Below are 21,085 nucleotides of genomic sequence, written 5' to 3'. Positions count from 1 at the left end.
GGCCAAGAGCCCCGAGCAGGGGTTAAGCAGTGCTTAAGTACACTTTTTGGGGAGGGCGGGGGCTTTGCATACATCAGAGCAAATCATCATGAGGCACGGGAAAATTGAACAACAACTCTCAAACATGATTAGTACATTCATTGGCGGGAACAGGTCGGGCGGGGGCGATAGGTCAGTCCTAAAGCGGGGTATACATTCAAACTGATTGGTTTAGGCCCCTGGGTGCATACGTGCTGAGCTGCATTGGGTCCAAGTTGTTAAGCAACTAAGTGGTCAGGGGAGATTCCTAGACATATCTAATGGGCAGTCCCGGGAATTGTCTTAACAGCTACAGGAGTTTCAGGCTTTGAGTGTAGCTTAGAAACTTAACAATACCTGGTCCTTTACATTTTAACTTTAGTTTCTTTTATCCTTTCAGATTAATAAATGCACACATTCATTTGTTGCAAAAATCTAGCTGTAAAAGGGTATGAATTCCAACATAAATGTTTCCTCTTCCCTTTTTCAACCTCTTGACAATCCTCTTCCTCTCCCCAGTTTTGGCAAATCACACCTCAGTTCTTTTCCTATGCATCTACGTTCATCTAAAAGTATGCAAACGAAGTCCTTTTTCTCTTACAAAGAGAATTGTGCTTTATGCAGTATAGAGTTGTTCTCTTTTACCCAGAAATGGTAGTATCTCCTTTTGAAAAGTCAAGTGGTTCATCTTCTACGCTGTGTCTTATTTTTTGGTACTGGGAATTGAACCCAAGGGCACTGAGTCATTTTTATTTTTTATTTTGAGATAGGGTCTCGCTAAGTTGCTGAGGCTGGCTTTGAACTTGACATCCTCTTGCCTCAGCCTCCCTAGCTGCTGGGATTACAGGTGTATGCCACCATGCTCAGCTAGAGTGTTTTTTGATGACTCTCCCACTGATGAACAGTCAGGACACTTTATTATTTTTTTGTTCACAAATAATGCTGCAGTGAACATTTTGTTCTAATGAAATTCCTAGAAGTGAAATTGTTATGTTAAAGTGAATGAGCATTCACAAATGTTGATAAGTACTGGCAAATTGTTCTCCAAAAATTATGTACCTTGTTTTTATTGCCATGTAGTAAATGTTAAGGTTTTGTCATAATTAGTTCATATAGATTGTGCTATTTAAATTTGAAATGTTCCCAACATTTTATTATACAAATATTCAAACATACTAAAAGTGGAAATATTAGAATGCACAGTATAACCTCCAGATGGATTAAAAATTGTTAAATGTCTTTTCACATTCTCTTACTAAGCAGATCTCTGTTAAGTTTCCTAAATTATTGCAGTGAAAGCTATAGATATGTTAAAAGTTTAGTTCTACCCACTTCAGCCTATAGTTCCTAAAAATAAGGACATTCTTTTGTGTAAACCATACTATTCTCACCCTTTAGGAAAAAATCAATGAATTATGTTATATCATCTATTTTATTTATATTCAGATTTCCTCAATTGTCCCCAAAACTTCTTTATGTACCCTTTCCCCCCCCCCCCACCAAATCATGATCTGGTTAAGTTTCAAGTGTTGCTTTGACTGTCTAGTTCCCCTTTCCTTCTTCATTCACGATATTGAAGGGTTTTTGCTTTTTTTTTTTTTTAACTGGGGATTGAACCCAGAGGTGCTTGACCACTGAGGCACATCCCCAGCCCTGTTTTGTGTTTTATTTAGAGACAGGGTCTCACTGAGCTACTTAGGGCCTTGCTAAGTTGCTGAGGATAGCTTTGAACTTGCAATCCTCTTACCTTAGCCTCCTGAGTCCTTGGGATCATAGACATGCACCACCACATCCAGGATATTGAAGTTTTGGTGAATTATTTGTATAGTTGTTTTGAAGAATGCCCCACATTCTGTATTTGCCAGAATATTTCCTGTTGGTACTGTGTTGTTTTTAATGGCGACATGGTATTCTGTTCTATGAATGTATGGAGGTTTATTTAACTAGTCCTATAGTGATGGTCATTTAGGTTGTGGGTATTCCTTTTGTGGATCCTCTAAGATTTAGTCCCAGGGAGTTTGTGGCCCTAAGAAACCACAGTTTAAGAATGTGGTTAGTTAATGAAGATAAACTGTTCCAAAGCCAAACTTTATTGGAATGAACAACAACAAGAACAGTTAAAACCATGGGTGGTATTCTTTCTCCTCTAAGGGAAATGGATTGTATTTTTTGACTCCCTGACTGTAGTCTGGGGCTAAGCTGAGACCAGTGTCCTCTCTATGCAACTGTATACCCTCACTTATCATTAGCCATGGGCACTTCTGGTAATGGCAAGTCTCCTGGGGTATATGATGAGAGCTCCCTCGACTTATACCATGAACCCCTCCTTCATACAGATGATCTCACCTCAGCCTATTCTTCCCTCCTTATCTCCAGGGAGCCCAAGGCTAACCCTTCCATTTGTGTTTCAGGTTCCGTCCCCTCTTGCCTGCTTCCATTCCTCTTGCCTTCTAATGACATCCTACTTCTCTTGCTTCTTCACTCTCTCCCCATCTACTTGCTCTTTCCCTCAGTCTATAAATTATGTTCAAATTTCTCCTGTTCTTTTTTTTCTCTTTTTGATACTAGGGATTTAACCCAGGGCAATTAACTACTGAGCCACATCCCCAGCTCTTTCTTATTTTTTTTTTTTTATTTTGAGACACAGTCTCTCTAAGTTGCTGAGGCTGACTTTGAACTTGTGATCCTCCTGCCTCAGCCTCCCAAGCCACTGGGATTATAGGCATGCACCACCGTGCCCAGCATATTTCTCCGATTCTTAACAATTATTTCTCTGTATTGTCACTACTTTTTAAATTATGACTTCTTTATCTCTCTACCCACTTCCTCCTCAAAAGACTATAGAGGACCAGGGTCTGAAAAGTGGAGTGCATAAGGTGTTCCATTAGCATATTTGAAGAAAATATCAGCATTTCCAAACCTCATCCTTTTAAACTGACATGTTTATGTTTTCTGATGTACATCAGTATGTGTCTGTTTTGTAACATACAGTTATATATGTGTTTCATTTGCCTCACTTTCATCTCTTATCCTTGCTAGCTTTGTTGCCATCCAGGCCCACATTTCCACTGATTTATGAGCATCTGTGCCAGGCTGTCCTAGAAGCACCACAAATTCAGCATGGTCCCAGCGTCTTTTCTTGTACCTAACCTTCTCCAGTCTGTATCTTTGACTGTAGGTCCCAAGTTAGGAAGAAACCCCAACATCCTAACAATCACCTAAGCCATCATCATGAGAATCATCTTTTGGTCTTTACCTTTCTTTTTCTGTATAACTCTCTATCCATTCCGTTCACTACTCCTGGTGATTCAGCTTCCTGAACTTCTCCCAAATCTACCCATTCTCTCTTTTCTCACTTCCTCTGCCATAGGCTTTATTTAAACATTCCCATCACTAGTTTCTAACTGGTCTCCCTGCCTATAGTAATATCCCCTGTAGCCATTTACCATCGGGAGCTCTCTGCAACTGCACACTATATGCATGCCTTTCCTTTGCTTTGAAACAAAACTAGAACCCAAGCCAACACTTCATCTAAAGAGTTCTCATAATCTTTTGCTGCACTGATATTAATTTCTTATCTATTGGTCTTCTCAATTGCACTGTGGAGTCTTACAAGGCAGCTCTTATGGGAGCCAGGAAACTATCATACAAGATGCCTTCATCATTACCACATTGCAAGAGTAACCATGTTACCTACCACCCACTAGTGCCTCAGTAAGTGTTCCTTGGTTATTTGATGAGAATGAGGATAGGACCATCCTAAGTGAGAAGTATTGATGTTTCTTTGAGAAGCAAAGAAGATGCCCTAGAGATGGGTCAAAAAATGGACTGGAAGCCTAAATACCTGCCAAATATACAGATTTGTGACTTAGGGCTTGTGGGGCAGGCCCAAGTGCCACTATCTCTTGCTTAGAAGCTCCTTTTCTCCCTGGTACAGGGAATTGAATCCAGGGGTGCTCTACCACTGAGATACATCCCCAGTCCTTTTTACTTTTATTTTGAGAAAAAGTCTTATTAAATTGTCCAGGTTGGTCTCAAACTTGTGATCCTCTTGCCTCGCTCTTCCAAATTGCTGGAATCACAGGTGTGTGCCACCAATCTGAGCCATACTAGAGGCTCTTGCTAGGGCAGAATGATGAAATAAAACTCCAACTTTAGGCCCAGAGAGACCTGGTATTAAGTCTTGCTGACTGGGATTGAAATTCCAGCTTTACTAGTTACTGGCAGAATTAATGTGAAAGGAGAGGATAATGATTGTAACAACTAATGTTTATTGAGTCCATTATATGTCAGCACTGGACCAAGAACTCTATATGCATTATCTCACCTAATTTCACCAGAAACTGATGAGGTATATACTATTATCATCCCCATTTTACAGATGAGCCAACTGATACTCAGCAAGATTAAGTGATTTGCCAAAAGTTACATAGCAAGAAAATGAAGCTAGAATTTCAATCTTAGCAGCCTGACTCTATGCTGGACAGATTTATTTGTGAGTTAGAACTAAGAATTTGGATAAGATTACCTAAAAGAGAAGAGAGCCAAAGAATTAGTTCTGGGGCTTTGTAATATTTAGAGATGAGGGACGTAAAGAAGATCCAGCAAAGGAGTTTGAGAATGAAAGCCTTTGAGATAGGGAAAGAATAAAGGAAAAGATCTGTGCTATGTAGTAGCCTAGTACTGGAAGTGTTTTAAAGGTGAATGAATCATCAACTCTATCAAATGCTGCTTAGTTAATTGAGAAAAATGAGGCTTGGAAACTGACCATGACTGGCATATCCAGTTATACAGGTTGTCAACTGCATACAAGGGTGATTGGGCCCCAGATCTCTCTGACACACTGGCATGATTTGAGTCTTGGCAGTAAAAAGGCACCTACTTATAGTTCATGCAAAGACACCACATGTGTGTGTTGCCCGTTGGAATTAGCCAAATGGAACTTGTAGGTAACCTCACCAGAACAATTTGGGTAAAATTATGGGAGTGAAAATTTGGAAGAATTTGGGTAGAAGAATATTTCAGAGGAGAGCTACCAAGGGTTCTGAGTTAGACACAAGTCTTTTGAGGAGATTTCCTCTAAAGTATGAAGGAAAGCAGAGAACTGGAGGTATTAGCTGTGGCAGAAAGTAGGGTCAAGAGTTTTTGTTTCTTTAGATGGAAGATAGCATTCTTTAGCCAGCAGCATAGGGCTTCCTACATAGAGTCAGGGGAACAGGCAGCTGTGAGCATGGATGCAGGGAGGAGGGAGACATGGAGGTGGGAGCCCATGTCCTACAACCCTCCCCCATCACCCTGTGAAATAGGCAAGGATGGGGAAGGTTTGAAGCAAATGGGAGAAGGTGTGAAATAGTTGCTTATGAGAAAGGAGAATGAATAGCCTTAAAACATTGTTGGATTATAGGGCAACATTAGGAGTCTGCTCAAAGTTTGCTGTGGTGAATTTAAAGAGTTAACAGTGTGGATTTATTCATATTTTTCTCCAGTCATGCTTGCTTGCAGACATATAGAGATGTAAAGGAAGACAGTGGGTTTAACCAGGAATGCAGTTTTGCAAGGCAAGCAAGGAAAAGGGAGAGAGAATGTCAGGAGAGTTTGTAAATGTACAGAATGAAGTGCTGCAGGACCTTAAACTTGGTGCTGGATGAATATAGAAATGGGGACATGAGGTTGATGGGGGAGGCAGTCAAGAGGCGGCAGGATCAACAGACTTGAGGTCCTGGTGAAGTTGAAAAAGTATCAGCTGGGGTATGAGGAGGAGGAGTTGGACAGTGGAGAGTAAGGTGCATTACAGAGGAGTCACAGGTATTAATAATGACAGGTGTGACTAAGGGAACAAGGGTGAGGCAACATGGGGAGAGGAGATCTTGGGTTGAGTGAAAGGAAATGCAAGGAGAAGCCAGGGCATTACTAAATATTGAAAACACAGGGATTTTGAACAGGGACTGTTAGGAAAGCAGTGACTGGGAGGCAAGAGACAAAGTCTTTGAGGACTGTGGAGGGGGCCATATGTGATTTCAACAGGAAGGAGTGGTGGGTACTGTAGTTTCATTTCAGAGGAGTGGTTAACAAAAAGGCAAAGAAAATTTAGAAGCTACAGTGAGAAGCAGAGAGGTGCCCTCCTGGTCAAGTAGCAGAAGGAGGTATTAGAGGAAAAACACCCACTACTCAAGAGGGCTATTGGGATAATAGTGTCTTAGAGCAGGGCTAAGTTTTTGGTAAAGCAAAATGGTAAATGGGCTATTCACAGAAAAGTCTGAGGTATAGGAAATTTTGCTAGCGAGAGCTAGGAGCTCAAGAAAATAGAAGGATTTCAAGTACTGGAAGAGGGGGTGGATGATAGGACAGACTAGGATATGTACAGAGCCATACAGGGATTTGAGTTCAGGTGTTGGGGAGGGTAACCTGGGAATCTTGGGCTACTTTTGGTGGCTGAAATAAACAGGATGTAGGACAGTGAGATTGGTAGTCTTCATGGCAGAGGATGTTGGTGCATGTCACTGTCCAGTCCAGGTTGGGAGGTGGGAAGAAGCAGGGTGGGGATCTTGCCACAGACAGGGTCCATGTATCTGATGTTTCAGGCAGTCTGACTCCAGAGGTCTGGTTAAGTTTACCACTTTGTAATTTCAGTTCTAAAAAACATGTTGACTTGGATATGAAAAAGAAGTTAATGGTCTGTATAGCTTAAAATATTTTTTATTTCTTTTGACTTTGAATTGCATCCATGTCAGATGTAGCCTTGGGATTCCTCCAGCTGAAAAAGAATCAGGCTGTGGACATTTAGAGTTCTTAAGTACAAGATCTTTAGGCTAGAAATGAATTAACTGAATTAAATGAAATTCTTCTGAAGAAAGTGTGGCATTTCACTTATATTGTTCATAAAATGGGGAAAAGAAGGTTGGGGAGACTCTTTGAGAAAGTTCCTGGAACTCAGCCTACACTCAGTATCTACTACTCAGTGCCCTTTGCCCTCATCCTCCATGTCTAATGCTTCTTTGAGGGGCATTCTTTGACTTCTCTATGCCTTACTTTCCTCATCTGTAAAATGTGGATGATCATTGTCCCCACTCCACAGGAAAGTATATATAAATGTAGTTAGCACAGTACATGGTACATAATATAAGTACTTAATTAGCTATTAAATGTCAAGTGATTGGTTCTCCAGCTCCCTTTTGTCTCTTCTCTTTCAGATCCTTCCTTTTTCCTCTTCCTCTTTCCCCACACTACTTCTTTTACTATTTTCTCTTTCCAGACCCTGGCCCTGGTTGCCAGTGCCACTTGTACTGAGTTAAACACACTTTGTGCTTCCTGCTCCCAAGGTAGGGAACTCTTGGAATAGGAGTGAGGCAGCCATCAGAGGAAGGAAACTCTCATGGGGACACTCTCTAGACAACCCTCATTGAGGTCTCTGGCCAAGGTGACTACAGAGGTGCAGTGGGTCAGTGACAAGAGGCTTAGCAGCTATGAGGCCTCTGTTCCAGGATAAGCTTGGCCATTGCATGATGTGGTGCTGGGACAACAGTAGGTAGAGCAGGCTGTTCAATCATTTGAATAGGGAGGTGCTGGGCCCACTTACCATGTGGAGGAACAGGGAAAGACATGCTCTTATACTGCTGTTACCACTCTGGTTATAGTAACAGTGGCTCTTCCCCATCTAACCCCACCTATGTGTCAGACTTTTGTGAGGGAGCAAACAGGAGGAGCAGAGTACAATTGGCCTCTCATAGCCATGGAGCATCCCCATACCCACAGATTCCCTATCCATATATTTAACCAGCCATGGATTGAGGATATTTGAAAAATGGCATCTGTAAAGAACAAGTACAGACTGTTGTTGTTGTCATTAGTCCCTAACCAATACAGGATAATGGTTATTTACATAACCTTTACATAACTTATTATTGTATTAGGTGTTATCAGTAAACTACAGATGATTTAAAGCATAGAGGAGAATATATGTAGGTTATATGCTAATACTATGCCATTTTATGCAAGGGACTTGAACATTTGCAGATCTTGGTGTCTATGGGGGTCCTGGAACCAATTCCCCACAGGTATCAAGGGAGGACGGACCTTATACTGGCTAAAACTATGAATTCTAGAGTAGACTGCTTGAATTTGAATCCTGGCTGTGTCACCAAATGAGTTGTATGCTCTTCAGTATGTTATATAAATTCTCCATGCCTCAGTTTAACATCTCTAAAATGGAGATAATGGGAACAGTGCAATTGTTATAGTGATTAGTTTAAATTAATGGTTTACAAAGAGTTCCTAACACATAAAATGTATAAGTGTTTGTTATATTCGTAAACATTTTAAAATATTGTACACTAGTTTTGTGACAGCATAATAACTTCCATTTTACTGATACCAAAGCCAGGGCAGAAAGGTTGTATGACTTGTCCTGGGCCACAGGACTGATAAGTACCAGAACCAAGTCTAGAACACAAATTTGACAGACTCCAAAGTCCTTGCTTAGAATTAGAAGCATAGCACTTAACTGTGTCCCTGGACATGCACGTGGGCGCTTTGCTTTCTAGGGGGCTTTAAGGGAAAGATAGGGAGGCAACCATTTTTAGTTCAGATGAGTAATTGGCCACTGGAATTGGAGATGTCAGTAGGGGGACTGCTTGACAGTGTGCTGGGACTATTGGCCACAGGCCCTTGGTATGGTTCTCTTCTGCTGCAATGGGACAGCAACCTGACTTCAAGCCCATTTCAGGGAGAGGTCAGGGTTCTGGTTTATAGCCAGAGAGTTGAGCCTTCCTAAGACTTTTTCCTCCTTGACTATTTTCTGGGTGATCTCAGCAAAGAGTCAATTAACCTTTTTGTACCTTATGCTCCTTATGTGTCGAATACAGAGAGACCGAGTAGCTCATGAATGTGAACACATTTGAAGCAGTGTACATGTATGAATGTATAACAATAATCTACAATGTATAATCATAATGCACCAATAAAAATATGGAAAAAAGAAAAGTATATGGCCATACTCACATAAAATAGTAGGGTCATCCCGACCACATTGAAGGCCAAATATGGGCCTTTTAGGCCTCCAGACCTACCATGTGCTAGTAATGCCCAATTTCAGATCCCATAACCCATTCCAGCATCTTCCCCAGAGACACTTGGAACCTTATCTCCATTTCTGGGTTTTTATATTCATCTCTGTGAACATAAAGTAATAGTTTAGCATCATCTAGGTCTCTGGAGATTCTCCTTTGATATGGATTGTCAAGAGCTAGAGCCGCTGTTCGTGCCCAGGGTCTACAGTTGTCCTAGCTCCCATTCTGGGAGCTTTGCCATCTGCCGCAGTCTGGCTGGGCACAAAATCACGAGCCACTCACACCTTGTAGATTCAAACAGCAATTCTTTATTCCCGAACTGTCACCGGCACTCTACACGCACGTTCTGGGGAAAATCCACTACCTCCACCGGGCTCTGCATCCCAAAATACTCTCTGAATCCCCCAAGAACTCAACGGGAACTCAAGGAGCGGGCGCCTGGAGGCAGCAGGATACACCTTAAACCTGGAACCGCCCTAAACCCGGATCGGGGGTCGCCCTAAACCCCAATCGCCCTAAACCTGGATCCCCCTAAACCTGGATCCGCCCTGTTCCTTGAGCAAGGTCACCTTTCGTGCAATGTCACTGCAAATGACCTGGGTCCAAGGCAAGCCCATTTCCACAATGGAGAGTCCTCCCTCTAAGCAACATGGGGTAAGCTGACAAGGAAATTGCCATGCGTCATTCTTACTTAGCTATGGCTCTCAGCAGCCATCTTTTGGTTTTAGCCCTTGGCACACAGTAGACTTGTGCTCCTGTGCCTGGGGGGCCTATAACTGCCTTCTTTCATTAGCACAATTCTTGATTATGTGCTTGCTCTGTAGGGAACAGGGAGGCAGCTGAAACCTTCCCTTGGGTGTCCTTGTCTCTCTGAGCTGCCCTTGAGATCAGTGTTTATCCATTTGCACATGCATGCACATGTTAGTATGCCCTATAGGTAAGGCCTCTTGCCAGCTGCTGAAGTTCTTTTTCTCCCCCAAATTAAGTTAGCCACCCAGCTGTTTCCATTTTCTGCCTGTTGCCAAGCTCAACAGCAGTATCCCCATGCCAGGTTGAAACTATACTCGACTTTGGTAATCCATAGCTTCCATTTTGAGGGGGATTGGGAAAAGGGTGAATAAGTGGATATGTTATATGTCAAGAGAGAAGGGAAGTTCTTATGGCTTACTATGCCAGAATTGGCCCTGCTGGCTGGTCTTCAGTCAAGAATAGGGCTGGGGTTGTGGTTCAGTGGTAGAGCACTTGTCTAGCACGTGTGAGGCACTGGGTTCAATCCTCTGCACCATATGAAAAATTTAAAAAAAATGAAGGAATTGTGTTCATCTACAACTAAAAAATAATAAAAATGATAGGTCAAGCCCTGACTGACACCCAAGTATCCTATGTGGAAACTTGTTATTTTTGGATCTAGACTTGACCAGATTTAGTAATCACTTTTTTTTCAATTTGGAAAATGAGGATAATAAATCCTCCTTCATACGTTCTACATGTCAAATAGTTCTACATGTCAAATAGTTTACCATCTACTTGCCAGGAGTAGGAAATGACATAAGGTTGTGTTTCTCCAAGTATATTCTGCAGAATCCTAAGTGTTCTATTTTTTAAGTCACTTCCTAAATACATTTAAGAAACTTGGGAGAAAAAAAAAATATTAAGTAGGATTCTTAACTGTAGAGTCCACTCAAATCCTTAATGTACCAATACCATGCATGATGACTCTCCAAGGGAATATGTTATATGCAACCTTTATTAAATTTTTAACCAAACTTTTTTTTAGTAAAGTATTTTTTCAAGTATCATCTCAGTAAAATACACCTTGGAAGATTCTGTTCTAGGTCAGGAGTATATTCATCTTTTTTCTTTTTAATTGTGAAAAAAGAGGTGAATTGATGAAATGCCTGGGTCTGCTAAAATGTGGATCCTGAAGAGCAAGGGCGTTCAAGTTCAGAATCTCCTGAAATAAGTGCTTCCTTCTCTGAAATGCCTCTCTCCATCTTGTCTTCGTAGCTTCCCTTTGAATTGGAGATTTACTACATTCAGCATGTCATGCTCTACGTGGTGCCCATCTACCTGCTTTGGAAAGGAGGTAAGGCCAGCACATAACATCCCTATGTCACCCCACACCTTGCCTCTCACTCTGTTTGGATTTGGAGGAGTCAGCTATTTCTTGGGGGTCTACCAGCGTCTTGAGCTGCTGCTTGGCTGGGTTTCTTCAGCATGTTTAATGGTAGACACTGGGGACTGGGGAGTTGGGCATGGATGAGGCCTGCAAAGCATCTGGAGGCTTTTCAGAAACATCTTTTGTGGGTTGAGCATGGCGCTGCTAACTGCCTGTCATAGGGCCTAGGCTTTGGGCTCTTGGCAGTGGCCTTGGATTTGCATGGTGTCCCCTACACTTTGTCCCTTTCTTGTGCTTGTGTCTGCCCCCTGCCTCAGTGTCAAGTATAGCAAGGACAAAATGGAGCACTTGGACCTTTATGTTCTTGCTCATTGCATCCATCCTCTCAGAACCCAAGAAGATACTGAAAGGGATTAGGCCTCAAGGGCCTGGGGGATTATGGCACTGAGGGAAGAGGCAGGTGAACTAACAGAATCCTTCATGTAATTCTTCATGTAAAACCATTGCGAACTTTTCATTTGGTCAAGAGAACGAGTCTGCCCACCTGGTAGAGACAGTCTTGTACAAAAGAACCTGATCTATTTATGTTCACATTGCCCCTTAAATGCTCCCTTCTCTCCACTGTGTAGTTGACAAAAGGAAAGAGGAGTTCCTGGGCCTTTGTGGTCAAGCTGATCTTTCTTGGCATTCTTCCCTTCCTGAAAGGCCCTATAACTGGGAGACATTGTCTTTTAGACTTAGTGACTAGTCTCTCTATCTTGATTGCTGGGACTTTTCTGGAAGACCCACCCTCTATACCTCAGCCCAGGCAGCAAGAATTTTATTTCTATTGCACTAAAAATGGCATGAGGCCATTTGGGCCCTTCACTTCACTGGAGGGTGGTCTGGAAGTTCTTCTGGATTCTCTTGCTTGTTGGTAGTCAAGAAATTGGTCACCTATCCCCTGGTTCCTATCAATTAGGCCTCCTTTCTATACATTTGTCTAAATCTTCTTTGAGGCTGCTTTTACACTGTGTAGCCACTTGGGGTCTCACACTGCCAAAGAACACTTTCATTTAGTTACATTTAGTTAGCTTTAAGGGAGGTCTGAAGTTGTGTTATTAGTCAGTTCTGTCCTCTGTTACACAGGCAACGGACTCCAGATAATAGACAAGTCTCAGAGATAAACTGATTTTGAGTGGAACCAGGACACCAGACCCTATCCTCATTGTTCCTGGCTTCTGATTTGTGTGGTAGGAATTATACCCAAATCCTTATGGCTATTAGTTAAACCTCTTTTTACTCTGAGGGAAACATAAAAAAATTGTCAGTGGAGCTAGACTGGTTGACATGGAAAATACCAATTAGCCATCCCACCTCCCTCCAAAAAAACAATCGGGAAGCTATGCCCTCTAGACTGGGCTGACTCTTCTGTAACTTTCTGTTGGTTCTGGTGCTATGCTATTTGAGGGAACTGAGCTGAGGAAGTACAGATTCTGAATCATAATTCCAATTTACTTCCTACTTCTAATGACTATCCCCCACCCTGCCCCCAATACCTGGCCCTGAGAAGAAGCTGTAGCAACAGGAATAATAAGGCCAAAAAATATCAGTGACTAATATTTTTGAGACATTGCCCAGGTTGACCTTAAACTCAAGATCCTCTGGTCTTAACCTCCTGACTACCTGGAATTACAGGTGGACACCCCCATGCCTGGATCAGTGACTACTTTTAATTGAGTGCTTGTTGGGTACCAAGATACATGTGACAGTTATGTTTTGTGTATTTTCCTGTCACAAACAGCTGGTTGAAGAATCTACCTTCTGTGAAGGAGAAAATCAAGGCCTAGAAACATTAAGCACTATGCCCATAGCCATAAACAATGGAGCCAGGATAATAGTTCAGTCTCAGAGATAAACTGTTTCAAAGCCCAGCCTAAATTCCTTCCCAGACCAGGGGTGTTTCTCATACAATATGAAGTCTGAAAGGCTAAATTTCTCAGTCCTAACCACATCAGGCTGGGAGTCTCCCCTACCTCTTGCCCTGATTCACTGAATACATATTTTTTGAACATTTACTATGTGCCAGGCATTTTTAGTAGGAAATCACAGATAACCAGAGAGAGATGGTCTTTGCAGAAGGAACCCCTGTCTATTAGGGAAGGTATACAATTGTCATACAGTCCAATAAGCACTGCAGAGGGTAGTGTGGGAGCAGGATCATTTCCAAAGCCTAGTTCACCTTCCCTTTTTCTTCACCATTTTTTGGGGGGTACTGGGGATTGAACTCAGAGGCACTTGACCACTGAGCCACATCTCCAGCCCTATTTTGTAGTTTATTTAGAGACAGGGTCTCACTGAGTTGCTTATTGCCTTGCTTTTGCTGAGGCTGGCTTTGAAGTCACCATCCTTCTGCTTCAGCTTCCTGATCCACTGGGATTACAGGCATGGGCCACCACACCTGGCCCTCTTCACCATTTTGGGGAATATAATTGTGTCATCTTAGAGCATTTCCTGTTGGTAGCCTAGGTCCCTAACTGGTGAGGCAAGAAATAGTAGGGCTATGATGGGAGACATGATACACTGTTTTACTGCTGATACCTCTTTGACATCCTAGCTCAGTGAGGATTTGGCTTGCAGGACAGGTGTAATGATCTTTAACTCCAGGTCCTAGGTTGGAGCATCCAACACCCTCTAGAACTTGATGGGCCATATCACCTATTTGGCTGCCCTAGAGCAATATTAAGGATTTATCACCTTTCCCAGCTCTTTGCTACCATCTGCTGTTCACTAAGAAATGATGAACATGGAGAGAAAAATCTGAATTTTTTCTAGGGCTGGCTCTACCTTTAGTTCCAAGCTTGGACTCAAGGCCTTAAGGAGGAGGAATGGAACTGGAGTGAGGGGTGGGGAGATTATTTCCTTATAAACCGATAAAGCTGAAACTTTGAGGCTTCTTTTCTGTAGAAGACTGTCAGAATTTTCCAGAAATAAATGGTTTGGGCATTTTTATCCTTAGGATGGTAAGACAGCTTTCCTATACATGCCTCACATTGTAGGAGCCCTATTTTTCTGAAAGGCAAAGTCCTCCTTGAGCATAAAATGTCTGTCCCTGTGATATGGGGTGGGGATGGGTAGTGCTGAGTGGGGATTCCATCCCTCCCTCATTCCCATGTTGTTAGGCACCACCATAGTGCACGTGACTTTTCTCGTCCACACTGTTTTTTTCTTCCTCTTTTCCCTGTACGCTTTCCTGACATCTCTTTGCTTTTGGCTCTCTGGAACTATATTTAATTTTTTCCCTCTGTTTTGTTAAAGTGTTTATTTTTTTATAATTTTCTTATTGGATATTGACAGATTATAATTGTATATACATATAGAGTGTTCAGTGACACCACAACATATACAATGTAGGGTGATTGAATCAAGCTCATTAACAAACTATATTTCTTAGAAACCCCCTCCATTTCTATCAGTAGCTCTCCACAAAATCAGAGTCCTTCATATTTTTCTCTGGACATTTCCTCTCATGGAGGCTGCTTTTTCTACCCTGCCTCCCATCCTGCCCAGCTCCTCCTTGTCTCTTCTAGATCATTATCTCTCTTTTTCTTTATGAGAAAATGCTTTCTCCTTTATCATTGTCTCTTTATTTCGCCAGCACTACCACCTATCCTCTTTGTCACTTCGTTCACATTCCCAGAAGTCTGTGGCCTGTGATTCTCAATATTTCCATTACAGGGATAACCAGCAGGCTGAAAGACTTCTATTAAAGACCTTCGATCCTACCCCTAGCTTCTCAATGTTTGGGCTTCAAAATTGTAGTGACTTTGATAATGTTTTCTCTTCTGCCACCTGGGCTTCATTTACCCCTAAGAGTTCTCTTTCTGAACTCAAACTGCTGGGGCCCTTACATTTTTTAATATTTATTTTTTAGTTTTAGGTGGACACAATATCTTTATTTTGCATTTATGTGGTGCTGAGGATCGAATCCAGTGCCTCATGCATGGTAGGCGAGCATTGTACCACTGAGCCACAACCCTACCACTGCTGGGACCCTTTCTTTGACTCAAATCTCTACTTCTTTCAGCTTCTTTTCTTCCCAATAAGCTTCTACCTCTATGACTTTCCCCTCACTATTCTTGAAAAATGTCTTACCTTCTTGTCCCTTCCATCTGGGACCAATGTCCAATCCCTTTCCAGTGTGCTCACTGTTATCCTACTAGAAAAAATCTCTCAAGCATTCTGATTAGTATCACTAAAATTTCATGGTTCTTATTATAAGTATGCTTTCAACACCATTCACTTATTTTGCCTTTGGTCAGTTCCTCCATATATTGCCCTCAGAAGTCATGTGTAAACTTTCCATCTTCTCCAAGCTTCCTGTATACTATATTCAAATTTTCTGTCCTTTCTATTCACACACACACACACACACACACACACACACACACACACACACAACCTGACTGAGATGTAGAGCTTTTCAGGTGGGAATTTCCTCAATACTTTACTTCCATAAGCTTCTTTACTTGTGTCTGCTCATTATGTTTTTAAGAGACAGATTTACCTTAAAAACTGGATAAACATTTAAGGGAGAATGTGGACTATTCCAGTGAATAGACATTTTGGGGGTAAAGTAAGAACTGCACACTCAGGGAGAATGCCAGCCATCATAAAGGTGCAAAGGAGAACATAGCCATCTTGAAAGCAAGAAACTTTTGGGGTAAAGCAAGGAAAATATATTCAAGGGAGATTGCAGGCTATCTCCAGAGGGAGAGACAGCCTCCCATGTCCATCCTTATGTTCTTCTCTCCATCCTGGAAAAAGTGATGTTCTTCCTGTCTTTCACTGACCATACCCTTGTGTGGTTACTCCCCATCCCACCCACCTCCTCTGGAACCTCATTTTATCATTTGTTTTCTGGGATTTTCAACACTTCTTTTACTACTTTTTGAACAATAAAGTTTCTCTAGTCTTTCTCAAAATAACACAGACAGTATTTCCCAAACTTCAGCTATTTGAGCACAATGATTTTTGCATTCTCCATGTAAAAAAAAGAAAAAATATATATAAAATCACTATATATGTAATATATACACTTGAATTTATTAATTTTTCAAAATAAAATGTCCTTAAGAGAAACCTTATTATATTCATGGAGACATGGCTTTGATTTACTATTTTAATATACTTTAGATATGTAGCTATTAAAAATAAAGTGTTTATCTGTTCACTACTTTAAATCACCTCATCAACATTTGGTAACTATGGAAGACACTGGTGTCTGCAATTGATGAGCCCACTTTCTGTTACTTTTTGTTCTTCAGAACATTGCATTTTGGCCCCTGCTCCCCAGCCAGGGTCGTCACAGAAATAACATCCATCTGACCAAACCTAGTAACTATTCTTTATCCAACTGAACTGCTATGTTGAACATTATTGATTAATTCTTTTGGAGATATTTTGCTTTTAGACCTTCCAAAGTCCCTCTTTCTTTTGGCCTGCTTACCTCAATGACCAGTGATCGTGCTTTTCCAAGTCCCCTTTACAAGTTCTTTTTCTACACTTCTCTGAAATGCTCCTCTCCCTGGAGTTTTGTTCTAGGCTTACCTTTCCCTTGAGTCCTCTAGCATGATCTTGTGTGCTTTTGTGGTTTAACTGCCAGTCTGTATTGTGATAGTTCTTTATCGTGATGACCACTATGTCAGTATCTATAGCCGTGACTTAGCAGATTCAGGTTCATTTAGTCTCCTCAGCATCTCCACCTGAATACACCAAGTACATGTCACACTCAACCTGTCTATACCAGCTTATTACCTTCCCCACCAGCCCTTCCCTACCAAGTGGCACCACCCGGTCACCCTAGCTGTAGTCTGGGAATCATCTCTGCCCCCTGTGCACATTTGTTCATTCATCTAGACTTTATTGATTTCATTCATATAGACTTCTTTTGCCATACTCAGCACTGGCCACCAGAGGTCTCTCATGAGCAAAAGTCAGACACCACCTTATCCCTCATATAATCTTAAGCTAACTGGGGAAAATCATAGGAATCAATTACCAGAATGCACAGTTACAATAAGATGAGTACTTTGAAAGTAAGGAACATGCTTTTATGACAGCTTGGAATAAAATAAGCTGAATTTACTAATCTGGGGCCTTGGGGGAGAGTTACCTGAGGAAGTGATATTTAAACAGAGATCCAAAGGTTGAGAGGGAATTTACTAGGCAAATGTAGAATTAGGGGAGGTGAACCTTGATATATAAGTGGACAAACTGGCATGTGCAATAGCACTGTGGCAAGTGGGACATCAAGAGAGAGGGTGAGATGTAACACTAGGCCTGAGGGGCAGGGAGGGTCAGATATGAATGTCATTGTGAACCAGGTCAGAGGTTTGGTTTTGATTCTAAAAGCTATGGGAAGCCAGTGAAAGTTTTAAGAATGGTCATGAATTTACCTTATTGTACTAATTGATTCTTTTCTTTCTTTACTTTTTTTTTTTGTTTTTTGGTGCTGGAGCTTTAACATAGGGGTGCTTTACCACTGAGCCACATCCCCCGCCCCCCTGTTTGTTTGTTTTTTTTTTTTAATTTTTGAGATAGGGTGTCACTAAGTGGCTTGGGGCCTTGCTAAGTTGCTGAGACTGGTGTTGAACTTGCAATCTTCCCGACTCAGCCTCCTGAATCACCATGCCTGATCTAGTTGATTCTTCTCTTGCAAATTCAATTTCATTTACAAATTTTAGTTCAAAACTAAAATACACAAAGCAATACTGTGAAACATGTCCTTCTGACCCTTTCTTCCCCCCATCCACAGAATCTCTCCCGCAACTCTACAGTTAAGCACCATTTTTGTTTTTGCATATCCTCCTAGAGTTTCCTTTTGTATACAAAGTTGACCCCAAATCCACATGTTCTATATCTGCATTCAGTTGATCTCAGATTGAAATTATTTTTTTTTAAATTACATCTATATAAGCTGAGATTGTAGCTCAGTGGCAAAGCATTTGCCCAGCATGTGTGAGGCACTGGGTTCGATCCTTAGCACCACATAAAAATAAACCAATAAAATAAAGGTATTCTGTCCATCTACAACGACAATTTTTTTTAAAAATTACATCTTTACCATACATGTACAGGTAACTTTTCTTGGCATTATTCCCTAAATGATATAGTATAACAACCACTTGCATAGTATTAGTTATTATAAATAACCTAGAGAGGATTTAAATTATACAGGAGGTCTTGCATAGGTTATATGCAAAACACTGCCATTTTATGTCATAGACTTGATCGTCACTGATTTTGGTATCCATGTGCGTTCCTAGAACCAATCCCCTAAGATACTAGGGGACAACTGTGTAAGTAAAATTTTTAAAATATTTTACTTAACCTCCTTCTTAAGAAAAAAAATTCAAAAATAGCATATGTACAGCCATCCTGCTGCTGCTGCTGTTGTTACTTCCATGGGAAGTTTCCTCTGTCTTTTTCACAGCAGTGTAGTGTTCTATTATGTGGATGCCAGAATACACCATACTGAAGCTTTCTAAAACACAGGCACATGCCTGATATTATTTCAAACTCTTCACCTTCATTAACGTATTAATTCCCACAACAACCCTGGTAGGTAGGTGTTTCTGCTGTCTTCCTTTTGCACATGAGAAACTGACGCTTATCCAATGGCAGATCCAGGGTTTGAACTCCGAAATATGGCTCTAGGGTTCTAGCTTGAAATCATAATATGAGGCTACAACACTGTAGCATAATTTATTGATTGATGTACATTTAGATTGTTTACATCTTTTGCTAATATAATGAACACTGCATTGTAGGACCTTGTACCTAGGACATTTGCATCTGTGCAAATATATCATTTGGGAAAATCTCTAAGTGCATCAAAGAGTATAGGCATCCATATGTTGGATGGATATATCCAAATTCCTAAGTGTTATAATAATTTAAATGCTCTTTTTGTAATGTACAAGTGTGCTTTTTTTAAATACAACCTCACTAAAAGAGGACATTCCCAAACTTTTGTTTTATTTTCCATTGAATGGTTTATACAAATGGTATATCAGTTCAGTTTTATTCTGAACTTATTTTGAGTGAAGTTTTTGTTTTTGTTTTTTTTGTACTGGGAATTGAACCCAGGGACACTTAACCACTGAGCTACATCCCCAGCCTTTTAAAAATATCTTATTTAAAGATAGGGTCTCACTAAGTTGTTTACGGCCTTGGTACATTGCTAAGGCTGGCTTTGAACTTATGATCCTCCTGCCTCAGTCACCCCAGCCACTGGAATTAGAGGCATGTGCTATCATGCCTGGATCTTTTTATGTGTTTACAGTATGTACATATTTATTTATTGATTAATGGTCCTGGGGATTGATTTTATTTTTATGGCTTTTGACTTTTGAGTCATAGTTAACTATCCCTTCCCTATTCCAAGGTTATAAGAAAGTCACATAGCAATCTTATCTGTGGGAGATATTTTCTAAGACCCCTCAGTAGTCACTTACTGTGTTTTTTCCTTTGCATACATATCTATGGTAAAGTTTTAATTTATAAATTAGCTACCACAAGAGATAATTAATAGCTAATAATAGAATAATTATAACAATATCCTATACTAAAAATTCTGTGACTGTGGCCTCTTTTCTCAAAATATCATTTTACTGTACTCATCCTTTTTCTGTTTGTGATCATGAGAGATGATTTGATGCTTAGCTGATAACATGAAGTTAGGTGAATGATACAGTTATTGTGACATGGCATTGGACTACTACTCTGTAACGGTTAGTTTGACACAAGCAATGTGATAACAGGACAGTCAGTCTGATAACTGAAATTGCTACTAGATGACTAAAGGGTAGGTAGAATATACAGCATGGATATGTTGGACAAAGGGATGATTCATGTCCTGGGCAGGATAGCATGAGATTTCATTATAGTATTCAGAATGTTGCACAATTTACAACATATAAATTGTTTACTTACTTATACTTTTAAATTGTTTATTTCTGGATTTTTTCATTTAATATTTCAGACTAGATCATTGAGACGATTAAAAGAGAAACAGTGAATGGTGGGGGTCTACTTTGTCCCATATTTTCTTCTGGCATATTTATAATTTCTTTTTTTTAACCTTTTAATATTTTACCCACTTGTAATTCATCCTGTTACATAGTGTGAGATAAAGATCCAACTTTATTTCTGGATGTCTTCCTGTTTGTCCCAACACTGTTTATTGAATACTCCAGTACAGATTTGCTTGTGGAAAAGGTCCTACTGTCTGTTCTATGAGAAATCACTAAGTCTTCCTTTTACTTCCTCAGTGTCTCTCAAACTAGGCCTTTTCCTGCTGTTTCTAGGGCCACTACCATTGTGCAGGCCTTGGTTGTCATCTCTTCCCTCAATTATAGCATTGGCTGCCTGTGGTCTCCCAGATTCCATCCTGCATCCTCTACCCTCCTTAAAGTCCCATCCTTGTAGCTTCCAAAGCTATTTCTGTAGGATCACAGCACTTCCGTGTTTGGAAACTCTCAAAGCTCCTGTCTTGTGCAGTCAGTCCCCAATGCACTAAACATGCTGTGTGATTTGTCCTCTAACCCCTTCTCCAACCTCGCCTCTTTATACTCTTTCCTTGTAATCTTCACTTTGATAATACCCAAATCCTTGAGATTTCCTGAGCTTAAAGTGCAATTTTCATAGCCCTTTCCCAGCCATGGCCTGGGAAGTGTTCACTTCTCAAAACTCATCTTAGCAGTCCCTTTCTCTCAGAAGCCTTCTGAGAAACTATTCTGCTCTAGCCCCTTGCAGCTGCTTCTGTCCCTTCTGCTGTTGTCCTTCTCACACTGCAGAGAATTGTCTCTTTGCGTGCTGGTCTCCTTGAGGATAGGAAATT

General features: G+C 40.9%; 1 protein-coding gene across 6 annotated transcripts in view; it reads left to right on the top strand.

Annotated features, from left to right (window-relative positions):
• The window catches only part of Tmem164 (transmembrane protein 164), a 161,953-nt gene that overhangs the window by 115,865 nt on the left and 25,003 nt on the right, over positions 1-21,085 (top strand). For all 6 annotated transcript variants that reach the window (XM_026396802.2, XM_026396801.2, XM_026396800.2 and 3 more), the window contains one exon: positions 11,091-11,169. In XM_026396802.2, the coding sequence (XP_026252587.1) occupies positions 11,091-11,169 (79 nt within the window). The remainder of the gene's footprint in view (positions 1-11,090; positions 11,170-21,085) is intronic.

Source organism: Urocitellus parryii, chromosome X (genome assembly GCF_045843805.1).
Source record: "Urocitellus parryii isolate mUroPar1 chromosome X, mUroPar1.hap1, whole genome shotgun sequence".
Lineage (NCBI taxonomy): Eukaryota > Metazoa > Chordata > Mammalia > Rodentia > Sciuridae > Urocitellus > Urocitellus parryii.
This window is presented reverse-complemented; position numbering and strand designations above follow the sequence as displayed.